The sequence below is a fragment of the Grus americana genome, unplaced genomic scaffold (genome assembly GCF_028858705.1).
Source record: "Grus americana isolate bGruAme1 unplaced genomic scaffold, bGruAme1.mat scaffold_487, whole genome shotgun sequence".
Classification (NCBI taxonomy): domain Eukaryota; kingdom Metazoa; phylum Chordata; class Aves; order Gruiformes; family Gruidae; genus Grus; species Grus americana.
This window is the reverse complement of record NW_026561745.1, coordinates 18,545-36,129: the sequence shown is the minus strand read 5'-3', so window position 1 is coordinate 36,129 and position 17,585 is coordinate 18,545. Positions and strand designations below refer to the sequence as shown.

The following is a 17,585-nucleotide window of genomic DNA, read 5'->3' as shown; positions in this document are numbered from 1 at the left end:
AGAATACCACAGCCGCCAGCCAAAACTGAGAACGCAACCAGAAACTCGCTGCAATCGGAAAGCGAGGAAGGAAAAGCCGCGGCACCGCATAAAGCCGCCACCTAGCACACCCCAAGCACAGCGCCCACCCGCACCGCCACCAAGCCCGACCAGGCTCCCGCCCAGCACCACCCACGCAGCGCACACAGCCCCACCATGGCTGCGCACGCACCCCACAGCCCTGCCCGCGGCACGGCGCCCCGGCGCTCCTGCTCCTCCTGACGGCTCTCGCCACCGCCTCGCCTGCCACCACCTGCGGCCACGCCACGCCACCCTCACCTGGACAGCCTCAACCTCCTCCAGCCATGGCTCCCAGCCCGCCACAGCCCTGCACCACCAGCAGCGCCATCCTTCCCCGACACCCTCCTCCACGACAACCACACGAACCAAGGCGCCGCACGCCCTCCACATCCTCCAGCACCTCTTCGACACCCTCAGCAGCCACAGCACCCCCCGCCACTGGGACGCCCAGGCACGCCACCTACTCCTCAACAACCTCCACCACCACATCCAGCAGCTCCAGCAATGCCTGCCAGCCAACGGGACGCGCTTCAAAAGGCAAGGGCCCCGCAAACCGGCTGCTCAGCATCGACAAGTACTTCAGCCGCATCCACGACCTCCTCCACGCCCACAACCACAGCGCCTGCGCTGGGACCACGTCCGCCTTGAAGCTCGCGCCTGCTTACAACACCTCCACCGCTCACCCGACACGCGCAGTTAGCCCAACGGCCACGCACCCCCACCACCGCTTCTGGACCGCCACCCAATCCTCCACCTATGTCCTCACGCCTCCTCCCCTCGCCCAGGGGCAGGAGCCCCTGACAGAACGGCCCTGCACCCTGAGCCTCCCTGACTGCTCCCCTATTTATTATGGAAACTCCGGCCTATTTATTTTGACATGGCGTCGATTTATTTATTCACCTATTTATTCGACAGAAAATAAAGGCCTCTGGCAAAAGCTCAACAGCGCCTCTCGTCTCAGAAGCACGCCAACCAGCCTTTGGGGTGGGGGGAAGCGACCTCCACTTCAACCCCTACTCGCTCCAAACAGGGGCTCGCCAGGCCCGTGCCCGCTCTTCTCTCGGCGCCTCCTCCCCAAGGAGGCACTGTCCTCCACGCTCTGGAAAAACCTCTCCCAGGGTTTAACCACCGTCCTCAGAAGCACCTCGTCGGCCCTTGTCTCCTCAGCATCTTCCACCTCCCATCCCCGCTTCAGACCGACCGATGATCAGCAGCTCCCCAGCCCTCAGTACCAGGGAGACACGGGCCTGTTGGAGCGGGTCCAGAGCAGGGGCCACAAACACCGTCAGAGGGGTGGAACACCTCTCCGACGAGGACCGGCTGAGAGACTTGGCCTTCTTCAGCCTGCACAAGAGAAGGCGCCGGGGACACCTTCTGGCGGCCTTTCCCTACTTACGGGGGCTCGCAAGAAAGATGGGGACAGAATTTTAGCAGGGCCTCTAGCGATAGGACAAGGGCTCAGGGGTTTAAACTAAAACGGGGGGAGATTCGCACAGAGAGAAGGAAGACACGATTTACCGTTTTACTATGAGGCTGGCGAAGCGCCGGCACAGGTTGCCCACCCCCCACCCCCAACCACGAGGTGGTCGATGCCCCAGCCCCAGAAACATTCAAGGTCGGGTGGGACGGGGCTCTGAGCAACCCATCGAGTTGAGATATCCATGCTCATTGCTGGCAGGGTGGACCAGGCGACCTTTAAAGGTCGCTCCCCAACCAAAAACCGCTCGATGCTTCTACGAAGGAGAGGCACGCCAGAGATCGCTTGGATTGGGCCGAGGTCCGCTGCTCTTGACGCTTCGGGCGTTCGTCACGACAACTCTCCGTTGCGCTGCTCGAAAACACCTTGCCGCACCACCTATTCTAGTCCAGGGCAACGCACGCAAGCTCCAGCCACGCACCTCCGACATCAGCCTACCTCCTGCAGCGACGGCACCTCGGTACGCCGAATCACCGCGCGCTCTGCCACCATCCCAAGCACAGCATCCACCGACACAGCCTTGCCTGGCAAGACCGTGGCTCCCAGCTTGCCACCGCCTTGCCGCCGCCGCCGCCACCACCACCACCAGCGCACACGCGTTTCCCCTGCTCCAAAAGCTTACCGAGCACGTGGGCCAGCGCCTCTCAGGCAAGCAGAACGCCATGCTTGCTCTGGCAAGGGGCCTGAAAACCTCAGCCACTGACACCTCCACCTCCTCCTCCCCTGGCCTTCGACAACTCCATCAGCTGGCTCAGATCCACCTCCAGAGGACTCCTGGACACCCCTCCCTCTAGGGGCGCAGGGGCTCAGGCCGTCCCAAACGCTAGACCCTTCGCTTACGGGCCACGTTGTCTTCTGTGCTCTCCAGACACCTCGGCGGGCAAGGAGGCAGAGAAAACACAACGAGACCCTGCTACGGGGGCACACGACTGGCACCGCAGCCAGGGACCCAACGCGGCGCTGCCGGCAACAGCCCCGGCAGCAGGAGGAGCAGAACTCTCCCCTCTTCCCTCCTCCTTTTCCTGAAGCCTTTCCTCCTGCCTTTCTTCCCCAACCTCACCGCCTCCAAACACCGGAGCCGGGGCAGCTCCACCCAGCAACACATCCAATGCTCACGTGCCCACACCCAGAGCCACCTCCTCGCAAGCCGCCGCCGCCACCCCCAGGCCCTCGCTCCAGGATAAGGGCTCCCCGGGCTCTGCCAAGTGACATCACAACCCTTCCCAGCACCAACAGAAAAGACCAGCTAAGATGAAAGCAAAGGCGAGCCACAAGCAAAAGGAAAACAGACCACAACCAACACCAGGGCACGACAGACGGAAAGAGACACTTGGCCAGGAAGGGAAACTTCAGCCCCACAACAGAGGCAGCAACAGGGAAACCCTGACACCCCTCCCCGGCACAGCTGCCCCCGAGGGCTCTGCCCCAGCCAGCGCTTTCGCATCCCCTACTCAACCACTACAGCCAACCCAACCCCAACACACCACCAGCAAAGCACCGCCACCGACCGCCATCCCTCCCTCCCCAAGCACGGCCGCCCCACCAACACACTTCCCCAAGAATACCACAGCCGCCAGCCAAAACTGAGAACGCAACCAGAAACTCGCTGCAATCGGAAAGCGAGGAAGGGAAAGCCGCGGCACCGCATAAAGCCGGCCACCTAGCAGCACCCCAAGCACAGCGCCCACCCGCACCGCCACCAAGCCCGACCAGGCTCCCGCCCAGCACCACCCACGCAGCGCACACAGCCCCACCATGGCTGCGCACGCAACCCCACAGCCCTGCCCGCGGCACGGCGCCCCGGCGCTCCTGCTCCTCCTGACGGCTCTCGCCACCGCCCTCGCCTGCCACCACCTGCGGCCACGCCACGCCACCCTCACCTGGGACAGCCTCAACCTCCTCCAGGCCATGGCTCCCAGCCCGCCACAGCCCTGCCACCACCAGCAGCCGCCATCCTTCCCCGACACCCTCCTCCACGACAACCACACGAACCAAGGCGCCGCCACCGCCCTCCACATCCTCCAGCACCTCTTCGACACCCTCAGCAGCCACAGCACCCCCCGCCACTGGGACGCCCAGGCACGCCACCTACTCCTCAACAACCTCCACCACCACATCCAGCAGCTCCAGCAATGCCTGCCAGCCAACGGGACGCGCTTCAAAAGGCAAGGGCCCCGCAACCGGCTGCTCAGCATCGACAAGTACTTCAGCCGCATCCACGACCTCCTCCACGCCCACAACCACAGCGCCTGCGCCTGGGACCACGTCCGCCTTGAAGCTCGCGCCTGCTTACAACACCTCCACCGCCTCACCCGCGACACGCGCAGTTAGCCCAACGGCCCCACGCACCCCCACCACCGCTTCTGGACCGCCACCCAATCCCTCCCCACCTCTGTCCTCCCGCCTCCTCCCTCGCCCAGGGGCAGGAGCCCCTGACAGAACGGCCCTGCACCCTGAGCCTCCCCTGACTGCTCCCCTATTTATTATGGAACTCGGCCTATTTATTTTGACAATGGCGTCGATCTATTTATTCACCTATTTATTCGACAGAAAATAAAGGCCTCTGGCAAAAAGCTCAACAGCGCCTCTCGTCTCAGAAGCACGCCAACCAGCCTTTGGGGTGGGGGGAAGCGACCTCCACTCAACCCCTACTCGCTCCAAACAGGGGCTCGCCACGGCCCGTGCCCGCTCTTCTCTCGGGCGCCTCCTCCCCAAGGAGGCACTGTCCTCCACCGCTCTGGAAAACCTCTCCCAGGGTTTAACCACCGTCCTCAGAAGCACCTCGTCGGCCCTTGTCTCCTCAGCATCTTCCACCTCCCATCCCCGCTTCAGACCGACCGATGATCAGCAGCTCCCCAGCCCTCAGTACCAGGGAGACACGGGCCTGTTGGAGCGGGTCCAGAGCAGGGCCACAAACACCGTCAGAGGGGTGGAACACCTCTCCGACGAGGACCGGCTGAGAGACTTGGCCTTCTTCAGCCTGCACAAGAGAAGGCGCCGGGGACACCTTCTGGCGGCCTTTCCCTACTTACGGGGGGCTCGCAAGAAAGATGGGGACAGACTTTTTAGCAGGGCCTCTAGCGATAGGACAAGGGCTCAGGGGTTTAAACTAAAACGGGGGGAGATTCGCAACAGAGAGAAGGAAGACACGTTTTACCATGAGGCTGGCGAAGCGCCGGCACAGGTTGCCCACCCCCCACCCCCCAACCACGAGGTGGTCGATGCCCCAGCCCCAGAAACATTCAAGGTCGGGTGGGACGGGGCTCTGAGCAACCCCATCGAGTTGAAGATATCCATGCTCATTGCTGGCAGGGTGGACCAGGCGACCTTTAAAGGTCGCTCCCAACCCAAAAACCGCTCGATGCTTCTACGAAGGAGAGGCACGCCAGAGATCGCTTGGATTGGGCCGAGGTCCGCTGCTCTTGACGCTTCGGGCGTTCGTCACGACAACTCTCCCGTTGCGCTGCTCGAAAACACCTTGCCGCACCACCTATTCTAGTCCAGGGCAACGCACGCAAGCTCCAGCCACGCACCTCCGACATCAGCCTACCTCCTGCAGCGACGGCACCTCGGTACGCCGAATCACCGCGCGCTCTGCCACCATCCCAAGCACAGCATCCACCGACACAGCCTTGCCTGGCAAGACCGTGGCTCCCAGCTTGCCACCGCCTTGCCGCCGCCGCCACCACCACCACCAGCGCACACGCGTTTCCCCTGCTCCAAAAGCTTACCGAGCACGTGGGCCAGCGCCTCTCAGGCAAGCAGAACGCCATGCTTGCTCTGGCAAGGGGCCTGAAAACCTCAGCCACTGACACCTCCACCTCCTCCTCCCCCTGGCCTTCGACAACTCCATCAGCTGGCTCAGATCCACCTCCAGAGGACTCCTGGACACCCCTCCCTCTAGGGGCGCAGGGGCTCAGGCCGTCCCAAACGCTAGACCCTTCGCTTACGGGCCACGTTGTCTTCTGTGCTCTCCAGACACCTCGGCGGGCAAGGAGGCAGAGAAAACACAACGAGACCCCTGCTACGGGGGCACACGACTGGCACCGCAGCCAGGGACCCAACGCGGCGCTGCCGGCAACAGCCCCGGCAGCAGGAGGAGCAGAACTCTCCCCTCTTCCCTCCTCCTTTTCCTGAAGCCTTTCCTCCTGCCTTTCTTCCCCAACCTCACCGCCTCCAAACACCGGAGCCGGGGCAGCTCCACCCAGCAACACATCCAATGCTCACGTGCCCACACCCAGAGCCACCTCCTCGCAAGCCGCCGCCGCCACCCCCAGGCCCTCGCTCCAGGATAAGGGCTCCCCGGGCTCTGCCAAGTGACATCACAACCCTTCCCAGCACCAACAGAAAAGACCAGCTAAGATGAAAGCAAAGGCGAGCCACAAGCAAAAGGAAAACAGACCACAACCAACACCAGGGCACGACAGACGGAAAGAGACACTTGGCCAGGAAGGGAAACTTCAGCCCCACAACAGAGGCAGCAACAGGGAAACCCTGACACCCCTCCCCGGCACAGCTGCCCCCGAGGGCTCTGCCCCAGCCAGCGCTTTCGCATCCCCTACTCAACCACTACAGCCAACCCAACCCCAACACACCACCAGCAAAGCACCGCCACCGACCGCCATCCCTCCCTCCCCAAGCACGGCCGCCCCACCAACACACTTCCCCAAGAATACCACAGCCGCCAGCCAAAACTGAGAACGCAACCAGAAACTCGCTGCAATCGGAAAGCGAGGAAGGGAAAGCCGCGGCACCGCATAAAGCCGGCCACCTAGCAGCACCCCAAGCACAGCGCCCACCCGCACCGCCACCAAGCCCGACCAGGCTCCCGCCCAGCACCACCCACGCAGCGCACACAGCCCCACCATGGCTGCGCACGCAACCCCACAGCCCTGCCCGCGGCACGGCGCCCCGGCGCTCCTGCTCCTCCTGACGGCTCTCGCCACCGCCCTCGCCTGCCACCACCTGCGGCCACGCCACGCCACCCTCACCTGGGACAGCCTCAACCTCCTCCAGGCCATGGCTCCCAGCCCGCCACAGCCCTGCCACCACCAGCAGCCGCCATCCTTCCCCGACACCCTCCTCCACGACAACCACACGAACCAAGGCGCCGCCACCGCCCTCCACATCCTCCAGCACCTCTTCGACACCCTCAGCAGCCACAGCACCCCCCGCCACTGGGACGCCCAGGCACGCCACCTACTCCTCAACAACCTCCACCACCACATCCAGCAGCTCCAGCAATGCCTGCCAGCCAACGGGACGCGCTTCAAAAGGCAAGGGCCCCGCAACCGGCTGCTCAGCATCGACAAGTACTTCAGCCGCATCCACGACCTCCTCCACGCCCACAACCACAGCGCCTGCGCCTGGGACCACGTCCGCCTTGAAGCTCGCGCCTGCTTACAACACCTCCACCGCCTCACCCGCGACACGCGCAGTTAGCCCAACGGCCCCACGCACCCCCACCACCGCTTCTGGACCGCCACCCAATCCCTCCCCACCTCTGTCCTCCCGCCTCCTCCCCTCGCCCAGGGGCAGGAGCCCCTGACAGAACGGCCCTGCACCCTGAGCCTCCCCTGACTGCTCCCCTATTTATTATGGAACTCGGCCTATTTATTTTGACAATGGCGTCGATCTATTTATTCACCTATTTATTCGACAGAAAATAAAGGCCTCTGGCAAAAAGCTCAACAGCGCCTCTCGTCTCAGAAGCACGCCAACCAGCCTTTGGGGTGGGGGGAAGCGACCTCCACTCAACCCCTACTCGCTCCAAACAGGGGCTCGCCACGGCCCGTGCCCGCTCTTCTCTCGGGCGCCTCCTCCCCAAGGAGGCACTGTCCTCCACCGCTCTGGAAAACCTCTCCCAGGGTTTAACCACCGTCCTCAGAAGCACCTCGTCGGCCCTTGTCTCCTCAGCATCTTCCACCTCCCATCCCCGCTTCAGACCGACCGATGATCAGCAGCTCCCCAGCCCTCAGTACCAGGGAGACACGGGCCTGTTGGAGCGGGTCCAGAGCAGGGCCACAAACACCGTCAGAGGGGTGGAACACCTCTCCGACGAGGACCGGCTGAGAGACTTGGCCTTCTTCAGCCTGCACAAGAGAAGGCGCCGGGGACACCTTCTGGCGGCCTTTCCCTACTTACGGGGGGCTCGCAAGAAAGATGGGGACAGACTTTTTAGCAGGGCCTCTAGCGATAGGACAAGGGCTCAGGGGTTTAAACTAAAACGGGGGGAGATTCGCAACAGAGAGAAGGAAGACACGTTTTACCATGAGGCTGGCGAAGCGCCGGCACAGGTTGCCCACCCCCCACCCCCCAACCACGAGGTGGTCGATGCCCCAGCCCCAGAAACATTCAAGGTCGGGTGGGACGGGGCTCTGAGCAACCCCATCGAGTTGAAGATATCCATGCTCATTGCTGGCAGGGTGGACCAGGCGACCTTTAAAGGTCGCTCCCAACCCAAAAACCGCTCGATGCTTCTACGAAGGAGAGGCACGCCAGAGATCGCTTGGATTGGGCCGAGGTCCGCTGCTCTTGACGCTTCGGGCGTTCGTCACGACAACTCTCCCGTTGCGCTGCTCGAAAACACCTTGCCGCACCACCTATTCTAGTCCAGGGCAACGCACGCAAGCTCCAGCCACGCACCTCCGACATCAGCCTACCTCCTGCAGCGACGGCACCTCGGTACGCCGAATCACCGCGCGCTCTGCCACCATCCCAAGCACAGCATCCACCGACACAGCCTTGCCTGGCAAGACCGTGGCTCCCAGCTTGCCACCGCCTTGCCGCCGCCGCCACCACCACCACCAGCGCACACGCGTTTCCCCTGCTCCAAAAGCTTACCGAGCACGTGGGCCAGCGCCTCTCAGGCAAGCAGAACGCCATGCTTGCTCTGGCAAGGGGCCTGAAAACCTCAGCCACTGACACCTCCACCTCCTCCTCCCCCTGGCCTTCGACAACTCCATCAGCTGGCTCAGATCCACCTCCAGAGGACTCCTGGACACCCCTCCCTCTAGGGGCGCAGGGGCTCAGGCCGTCCCAAACGCTAGACCCTTCGCTTACGGGCCACGTTGTCTTCTGTGCTCTCCAGACACCTCGGCGGGCAAGGAGGCAGAGAAAACACAACGAGACCCCTGCTACGGGGGCACACGACTGGCACCGCAGCCAGGGACCCAACGCGGCGCTGCCGGCAACAGCCCCGGCAGCAGGAGGAGCAGAACTCTCCCCTCTTCCCTCCTCCTTTTCCTGAAGCCTTTCCTCCTGCCTTTCTTCCCCAACCTCACCGCCTCCAAACACCGGAGCCGGGGCAGCTCCACCCAGCAACACATCCAATGCTCACGTGCCCACACCCAGAGCCACCTCCTCGCAAGCCGCCGCCGCCACCCCCAGGCCCTCGCTCCAGGATAAGGGCTCCCCGGGCTCTGCCAAGTGACATCACAACCCTTCCCAGCACCAACAGAAAAGACCAGCTAAGATGAAAGCAAAGGCGAGCCACAAGCAAAAGGAAAACAGACCACAACCAACACCAGGGCACGACAGACGGAAAGAGACACTTGGCCAGGAAGGGAAACTTCAGCCCCACAACAGAGGCAGCAACAGGGAAACCCTGACACCCCTCCCCGGCACAGCTGCCCCCGAGGGCTCTGCCCCAGCCAGCGCTTTCGCATCCCCTACTCAACCACTACAGCCAACCCAACCCCAACACACCACCAGCAAAGCACCGCCACCGACCGCCATCCCTCCCTCCCCAAGCACGGCCGCCCCACCAACACACTTCCCCAAGAATACCACAGCCGCCAGCCAAAACTGAGAACGCAACCAGAAACTCGCTGCAATCGGAAAGCGAGGAAGGGAAAGCCGCGGCACCGCATAAAGCCGGCCACCTAGCAGCACCCCAAGCACAGCGCCCACCCGCACCGCCACCAAGCCCGACCAGGCTCCCGCCCAGCACCACCCACGCAGCGCACACAGCCCCACCATGGCTGCGCACGCAACCCCACAGCCCTGCCCGCGGCACGGCGCCCCGGCGCTCCTGCTCCTCCTGACGGCTCTCGCCACCGCCCTCGCCTGCCACCACCTGCGGCCACGCCACGCCACCCTCACCTGGGACAGCCTCAACCTCCTCCAGGCCATGGCTCCCAGCCCGCCACAGCCCTGCCACCACCAGCAGCCGCCATCCTTCCCCGACACCCTCCTCCACGACAACCACACGAACCAAGGCGCCGCCACCGCCCTCCACATCCTCCAGCACCTCTTCGACACCCTCAGCAGCCACAGCACCCCCCGCCACTGGGACGCCCAGGCACGCCACCTACTCCTCAACAACCTCCACCACCACATCCAGCAGCTCCAGCAATGCCTGCCAGCCAACGGGACGCGCTTCAAAAGGCAAGGGCCCCGCAACCGGCTGCTCAGCATCGACAAGTACTTCAGCCGCATCCACGACCTCCTCCACGCCCACAACCACAGCGCCTGCGCCTGGGACCACGTCCGCCTTGAAGCTCGCGCCTGCTTACAACACCTCCACCGCCTCACCCGCGACACGCGCAGTTAGCCCAACGGCCCCACGCACCCCCACCACCGCTTCTGGACCGCCACCCAATCCCTCCCCACCTCTGTCCTCCCGCCTCCTCCCCTCGCCCAGGGGCAGGAGCCCCTGACAGAACGGCCCTGCACCCTGAGCCTCCCCTGACTGCTCCCCTATTTATTATGGAACTCGGCCTATTTATTTTGACAATGGCGTCGATCTATTTATTCACCTATTTATTCGACAGAAAATAAAGGCCTCTGGCAAAAAGCTCAACAGCGCCTCTCGTCTCAGAAGCACGCCAACCAGCCTTTGGGGTGGGGGGAAGCGACCTCCACTCAACCCCTACTCGCTCCAAACAGGGGCTCGCCACGGCCCGTGCCCGCTCTTCTCTCGGGCGCCTCCTCCCCAAGGAGGCACTGTCCTCCACCGCTCTGGAAAACCTCTCCCAGGGTTTAACCACCGTCCTCAGAAGCACCTCGTCGGCCCTTGTCTCCTCAGCATCTTCCACCTCCCATCCCCGCTTCAGACCGACCGATGATCAGCAGCTCCCCAGCCCTCAGTACCAGGGAGACACGGGCCTGTTGGAGCGGGTCCAGAGCAGGGCCACAAACACCGTCAGAGGGGTGGAACACCTCTCCGACGAGGACCGGCTGAGAGACTTGGCCTTCTTCAGCCTGCACAAGAGAAGGCGCCGGGGACACCTTCTGGCGGCCTTTCCCTACTTACGGGGGGCTCGCAAGAAAGATGGGGACAGACTTTTTAGCAGGGCCTCTAGCGATAGGACAAGGGCTCAGGGGTTTAAACTAAAACGGGGGGAGATTCGCAACAGAGAGAAGGAAGACACGTTTTACCATGAGGCTGGCGAAGCGCCGGCACAGGTTGCCCACCCCCCACCCCCCAACCACGAGGTGGTCGATGCCCCAGCCCCAGAAACATTCAAGGTCGGGTGGGACGGGGCTCTGAGCAACCCCATCGAGTTGAAGATATCCATGCTCATTGCTGGCAGGGTGGACCAGGCGACCTTTAAAGGTCGCTCCCAACCCAAAAACCGCTCGATGCTTCTACGAAGGAGAGGCACGCCAGAGATCGCTTGGATTGGGCCGAGGTCCGCTGCTCTTGACGCTTCGGGCGTTCGTCACGACAACTCTCCCGTTGCGCTGCTCGAAAACACCTTGCCGCACCACCTATTCTAGTCCAGGGCAACGCACGCAAGCTCCAGCCACGCACCTCCGACATCAGCCTACCTCCTGCAGCGACGGCACCTCGGTACGCCGAATCACCGCGCGCTCTGCCACCATCCCAAGCACAGCATCCACCGACACAGCCTTGCCTGGCAAGACCGTGGCTCCCAGCTTGCCACCGCCTTGCCGCCGCCGCCACCACCACCACCAGCGCACACGCGTTTCCCCTGCTCCAAAAGCTTACCGAGCACGTGGGCCAGCGCCTCTCAGGCAAGCAGAACGCCATGCTTGCTCTGGCAAGGGGCCTGAAAACCTCAGCCACTGACACCTCCACCTCCTCCTCCCCCTGGCCTTCGACAACTCCATCAGCTGGCTCAGATCCACCTCCAGAGGACTCCTGGACACCCCTCCCTCTAGGGGCGCAGGGGCTCAGGCCGTCCCAAACGCTAGACCCTTCGCTTACGGGCCACGTTGTCTTCTGTGCTCTCCAGACACCTCGGCGGGCAAGGAGGCAGAGAAAACACAACGAGACCCCTGCTACGGGGGCACACGACTGGCACCGCAGCCAGGGACCCAACGCGGCGCTGCCGGCAACAGCCCCGGCAGCAGGAGGAGCAGAACTCTCCCCTCTTCCCTCCTCCTTTTCCTGAAGCCTTTCCTCCTGCCTTTCTTCCCCAACCTCACCGCCTCCAAACACCGGAGCCGGGGCAGCTCCACCCAGCAACACATCCAATGCTCACGTGCCCACACCCAGAGCCACCTCCTCGCAAGCCGCCGCCGCCACCCCCAGGCCCTCGCTCCAGGATAAGGGCTCCCCGGGCTCTGCCAAGTGACATCACAACCCTTCCCAGCACCAACAGAAAAGACCAGCTAAGATGAAAGCAAAGGCGAGCCACAAGCAAAAGGAAAACAGACCACAACCAACACCAGGGCACGACAGACGGAAAGAGACACTTGGCCAGGAAGGGAAACTTCAGCCCCACAACAGAGGCAGCAACAGGGAAACCCTGACACCCCTCCCCGGCACAGCTGCCCCCGAGGGCTCTGCCCCAGCCAGCGCTTTCGCATCCCCTACTCAACCACTACAGCCAACCCAACCCCAACACACCACCAGCAAAGCACCGCCACCGACCGCCATCCCTCCCTCCCCAAGCACGGCCGCCCCACCAACACACTTCCCCAAGAATACCACAGCCGCCAGCCAAAACTGAGAACGCAACCAGAAACTCGCTGCAATCGGAAAGCGAGGAAGGGAAAGCCGCGGCACCGCATAAAGCCGGCCACCTAGCAGCACCCCAAGCACAGCGCCCACCCGCACCGCCACCAAGCCCGACCAGGCTCCCGCCCAGCACCACCCACGCAGCGCACACAGCCCCACCATGGCTGCGCACGCAACCCCACAGCCCTGCCCGCGGCACGGCGCCCCGGCGCTCCTGCTCCTCCTGACGGCTCTCGCCACCGCCCTCGCCTGCCACCACCTGCGGCCACGCCACGCCACCCTCACCTGGGACAGCCTCAACCTCCTCCAGGCCATGGCTCCCAGCCCGCCACAGCCCTGCCACCACCAGCAGCCGCCATCCTTCCCCGACACCCTCCTCCACGACAACCACACGAACCAAGGCGCCGCCACCGCCCTCCACATCCTCCAGCACCTCTTCGACACCCTCAGCAGCCACAGCACCCCCCGCCACTGGGACGCCCAGGCACGCCACCTACTCCTCAACAACCTCCACCACCACATCCAGCAGCTCCAGCAATGCCTGCCAGCCAACGGGACGCGCTTCAAAAGGCAAGGGCCCCGCAACCGGCTGCTCAGCATCGACAAGTACTTCAGCCGCATCCACGACCTCCTCCACGCCCACAACCACAGCGCCTGCGCCTGGGACCACGTCCGCCTTGAAGCTCGCGCCTGCTTACAACACCTCCACCGCCTCACCCGCGACACGCGCAGTTAGCCCAACGGCCCCACGCACCCCCACCACCGCTTCTGGACCGCCACCCAATCCCTCCCCACCTCTGTCCTCCCGCCTCCTCCCCTCGCCCAGGGGCAGGAGCCCCTGACAGAACGGCCCTGCACCCTGAGCCTCCCCTGACTGCTCCCCTATTTATTATGGAACTCGGCCTATTTATTTTGACAATGGCGTCGATCTATTTATTCACCTATTTATTCGACAGAAAATAAAGGCCTCTGGCAAAAAGCTCAACAGCGCCTCTCGTCTCAGAAGCACGCCAACCAGCCTTTGGGGTGGGGGGAAGCGACCTCCACTCAACCCCTACTCGCTCCAAACAGGGGCTCGCCACGGCCCGTGCCCGCTCTTCTCTCGGGCGCCTCCTCCCCAAGGAGGCACTGTCCTCCACCGCTCTGGAAAACCTCTCCCAGGGTTTAACCACCGTCCTCAGAAGCACCTCGTCGGCCCTTGTCTCCTCAGCATCTTCCACCTCCCATCCCCGCTTCAGACCGACCGATGATCAGCAGCTCCCCAGCCCTCAGTACCAGGGAGACACGGGCCTGTTGGAGCGGGTCCAGAGCAGGGCCACAAACACCGTCAGAGGGGTGGAACACCTCTCCGACGAGGACCGGCTGAGAGACTTGGCCTTCTTCAGCCTGCACAAGAGAAGGCGCCGGGGACACCTTCTGGCGGCCTTTCCCTACTTACGGGGGGCTCGCAAGAAAGATGGGGACAGACTTTTTAGCAGGGCCTCTAGCGATAGGACAAGGGCTCAGGGGTTTAAACTAAAACGGGGGGAGATTCGCAACAGAGAGAAGGAAGACACGTTTTACCATGAGGCTGGCGAAGCGCCGGCACAGGTTGCCCACCCCCCACCCCCCAACCACGAGGTGGTCGATGCCCCAGCCCCAGAAACATTCAAGGTCGGGTGGGACGGGGCTCTGAGCAACCCCATCGAGTTGAAGATATCCATGCTCATTGCTGGCAGGGTGGACCAGGCGACCTTTAAAGGTCGCTCCCAACCCAAAAACCGCTCGATGCTTCTACGAAGGAGAGGCACGCCAGAGATCGCTTGGATTGGGCCGAGGTCCGCTGCTCTTGACGCTTCGGGCGTTCGTCACGACAACTCTCCCGTTGCGCTGCTCGAAAACACCTTGCCGCACCACCTATTCTAGTCCAGGGCAACGCACGCAAGCTCCAGCCACGCACCTCCGACATCAGCCTACCTCCTGCAGCGACGGCACCTCGGTACGCCGAATCACCGCGCGCTCTGCCACCATCCCAAGCACAGCATCCACCGACACAGCCTTGCCTGGCAAGACCGTGGCTCCCAGCTTGCCACCGCCTTGCCGCCGCCGCCACCACCACCACCAGCGCACACGCGTTTCCCCTGCTCCAAAAGCTTACCGAGCACGTGGGCCAGCGCCTCTCAGGCAAGCAGAACGCCATGCTTGCTCTGGCAAGGGGCCTGAAAACCTCAGCCACTGACACCTCCACCTCCTCCTCCCCCTGGCCTTCGACAACTCCATCAGCTGGCTCAGATCCACCTCCAGAGGACTCCTGGACACCCCTCCCTCTAGGGGCGCAGGGGCTCAGGCCGTCCCAAACGCTAGACCCTTCGCTTACGGGCCACGTTGTCTTCTGTGCTCTCCAGACACCTCGGCGGGCAAGGAGGCAGAGAAAACACAACGAGACCCCTGCTACGGGGGCACACGACTGGCACCGCAGCCAGGGACCCAACGCGGCGCTGCCGGCAACAGCCCCGGCAGCAGGAGGAGCAGAACTCTCCCCTCTTCCCTCCTCCTTTTCCTGAAGCCTTTCCTCCTGCCTTTCTTCCCCAACCTCACCGCCTCCAAACACCGGAGCCGGGGCAGCTCCACCCAGCAACACATCCAATGCTCACGTGCCCACACCCAGAGCCACCTCCTCGCAAGCCGCCGCCGCCACCCCCAGGCCCTCGCTCCAGGATAAGGGCTCCCCGGGCTCTGCCAAGTGACATCACAACCCTTCCCAGCACCAACAGAAAAGACCAGCTAAGATGAAAGCAAAGGCGAGCCACAAGCAAAAGGAAAACAGACCACAACCAACACCAGGGCACGACAGACGGAAAGAGACACTTGGCCAGGAAGGGAAACTTCAGCCCCACAACAGAGGCAGCAACAGGGAAACCCTGACACCCCTCCCCGGCACAGCTGCCCCCGAGGGCTCTGCCCCAGCCAGCGCTTTCGCATCCCCTACTCAACCACTACAGCCAACCCAACCCCAACACACCACCAGCAAAGCACCGCCACCGACCGCCATCCCTCCCTCCCCAAGCACGGCCGCCCCACCAACACACTTCCCCAAGAATACCACAGCCGCCAGCCAAAACTGAGAACGCAACCAGAAACTCGCTGCAATCGGAAAGCGAGGAAGGGAAAGCCGCGGCACCGCATAAAGCCGGCCACCTAGCAGCACCCCAAGCACAGCGCCCACCCGCACCGCCACCAAGCCCGACCAGGCTCCCGCCCAGCACCACCCACGCAGCGCACACAGCCCCACCATGGCTGCGCACGCAACCCCACAGCCCTGCCCGCGGCACGGCGCCCCGGCGCTCCTGCTCCTCCTGACGGCTCTCGCCACCGCCCTCGCCTGCCACCACCTGCGGCCACGCCACGCCACCCTCACCTGGGACAGCCTCAACCTCCTCCAGGCCATGGCTCCCAGCCCGCCACAGCCCTGCCACCACCAGCAGCCGCCATCCTTCCCCGACACCCTCCTCCACGACAACCACACGAACCAAGGCGCCGCCACCGCCCTCCACATCCTCCAGCACCTCTTCGACACCCTCAGCAGCCACAGCACCCCCCGCCACTGGGACGCCCAGGCACGCCACCTACTCCTCAACAACCTCCACCACCACATCCAGCAGCTCCAGCAATGCCTGCCAGCCAACGGGACGCGCTTCAAAAGGCAAGGGCCCCGCAACCGGCTGCTCAGCATCGACAAGTACTTCAGCCGCATCCACGACCTCCTCCACGCCCACAACCACAGCGCCTGCGCCTGGGACCACGTCCGCCTTGAAGCTCGCGCCTGCTTACAACACCTCCACCGCCTCACCCGCGACACGCGCAGTTAGCCCAACGGCCCCACGCACCCCCACCACCGCTTCTGGACCGCCACCCAATCCCTCCCCACCTCTGTCCTCCCGCCTCCTCCCCTCGCCCAGGGGCAGGAGCCCCTGACAGAACGGCCCTGCACCCTGAGCCTCCCCTGACTGCTCCCCTATTTATTATGGAACTCGGCCTATTTATTTTGACAATGGCGTCGATCTATTTATTCACCTATTTATTCGACAGAAAATAAAGGCCTCTGGCAAAAAGCTCAACAGCGCCTCTCGTCTCAGAAGCACGCCAACCAGCCTTTGGGGTGGGGGGAAGCGACCTCCACTCAACCCCTACTCGCTCCAAACAGGGGCTCGCCACGGCCCGTGCCCGCTCTTCTCTCGGGCGCCTCCTCCCCAAGGAGGCACTGTCCTCCACCGCTCTGGAAAACCTCTCCCAGGGTTTAACCACCGTCCTCAGAAGCACCTCGTCGGCCCTTGTCTCCTCAGCATCTTCCACCTCCCATCCCCGCTTCAGACCGACCGATGATCAGCAGCTCCCCAGCCCTCAGTACCAGGGAGACACGGGCCTGTTGGAGCGGGTCCAGAGCAGGGCCACAAACACCGTCAGAGGGGTGGAACACCTCTCCGACGAGGACCGGCTGAGAGACTTGGCCTTCTTCAGCCTGCACAAGAGAAGGCGCCGGGGACACCTTCTGGCGGCCTTTCCCTACTTACGGGGGGCTCGCAAGAAAGATGGGGACAGACTTTTTAGCAGGGCCTCTAGCGATAGGACAAGGGCTCAGGGGTTTAAACTAAAACGGGGGGAGATTCGCAACAGAGAGAAGGAAGACACGTTTTACCATGAGGCTGGCGAAGCGCCGGCACAGGTTGCCCACCCCCCACCCCCCAACCACGAGGTGGTCGATGCCCCAGCCCCAGAAACATTCAAGGTCGGGTGGGACGGGGCTCTGAGCAACCCCATCGAGTTGAAGATATCCATGCTCATTGCTGGCAGGGTGGACCAGGCGACCTTTAAAGGTCGCTCCCAACCCAAAAACCGCTCGATGCTTCTACGAAGGAGAGGCACGCCAGAGATCGCTTGGATTGGGCCGAGGTCCGCTGCTCTTGACGCTTCGGGCGTTCGTCACGACAACTCTCCCGTTGCGCTGCTCGAAAACACCTTGCCGCACCACCTATTCTAGTCCAGGGCAACGCACGCAAGCTCCAGCCACGCACCTCCGACATCAGCCTACCTCCTGCAGCGACGGCACCTCGGTACGCCGAATCACCGCGCGCTCTGCCA

General features: G+C 63.4%; 5 protein-coding genes across 5 annotated transcripts; all 5 read left to right on the top strand.

Moving 5' to 3' along the window:
- The first annotated feature begins 3,292 nt into the window (after window positions 1-3,292).
- Window positions 3,293-3,868, top strand: LOC129200775 (interferon-like). The gene has a single exon (XM_054812034.1). It carries the CDS (start codon window positions 3,293-3,295, stop codon window positions 3,866-3,868), a length of 576 nt encoding a protein of 191 aa, XP_054668009.1.
- A 2,535-nt stretch (window positions 3,869-6,403) lies between these two features.
- On the top strand, window positions 6,404-6,979 carry LOC129200778 (interferon-like). Its single transcript, XM_054812038.1, has one exon. The coding sequence runs from the start codon at window positions 6,404-6,406 to the stop codon at window positions 6,977-6,979; it is 576 nt and encodes a 191-aa protein (XP_054668013.1).
- Window positions 6,980-9,515: 2,536 nt separating this feature from the next.
- Window positions 9,516-10,091, top strand: LOC129200779 (interferon-like). The gene has a single exon (XM_054812039.1). It carries the CDS (start codon window positions 9,516-9,518, stop codon window positions 10,089-10,091), a length of 576 nt encoding a protein of 191 aa, XP_054668014.1.
- A 2,536-nt stretch (window positions 10,092-12,627) lies between these two features.
- LOC129200781 (interferon-like) lies at window positions 12,628-13,203 on the top strand. The gene has a single exon (XM_054812041.1). The coding sequence runs from the start codon at window positions 12,628-12,630 to the stop codon at window positions 13,201-13,203; it is 576 nt and encodes a 191-aa protein (XP_054668016.1).
- Window positions 13,204-15,739: 2,536 nt separating this feature from the next.
- Window positions 15,740-16,315, top strand: LOC129200776 (interferon-like). The gene has a single exon (XM_054812036.1). The coding sequence runs from the start codon at window positions 15,740-15,742 to the stop codon at window positions 16,313-16,315; it is 576 nt and encodes a 191-aa protein (XP_054668011.1).
- The last annotated feature ends 1,270 nt before the right edge of the window (window positions 16,316-17,585 follow it).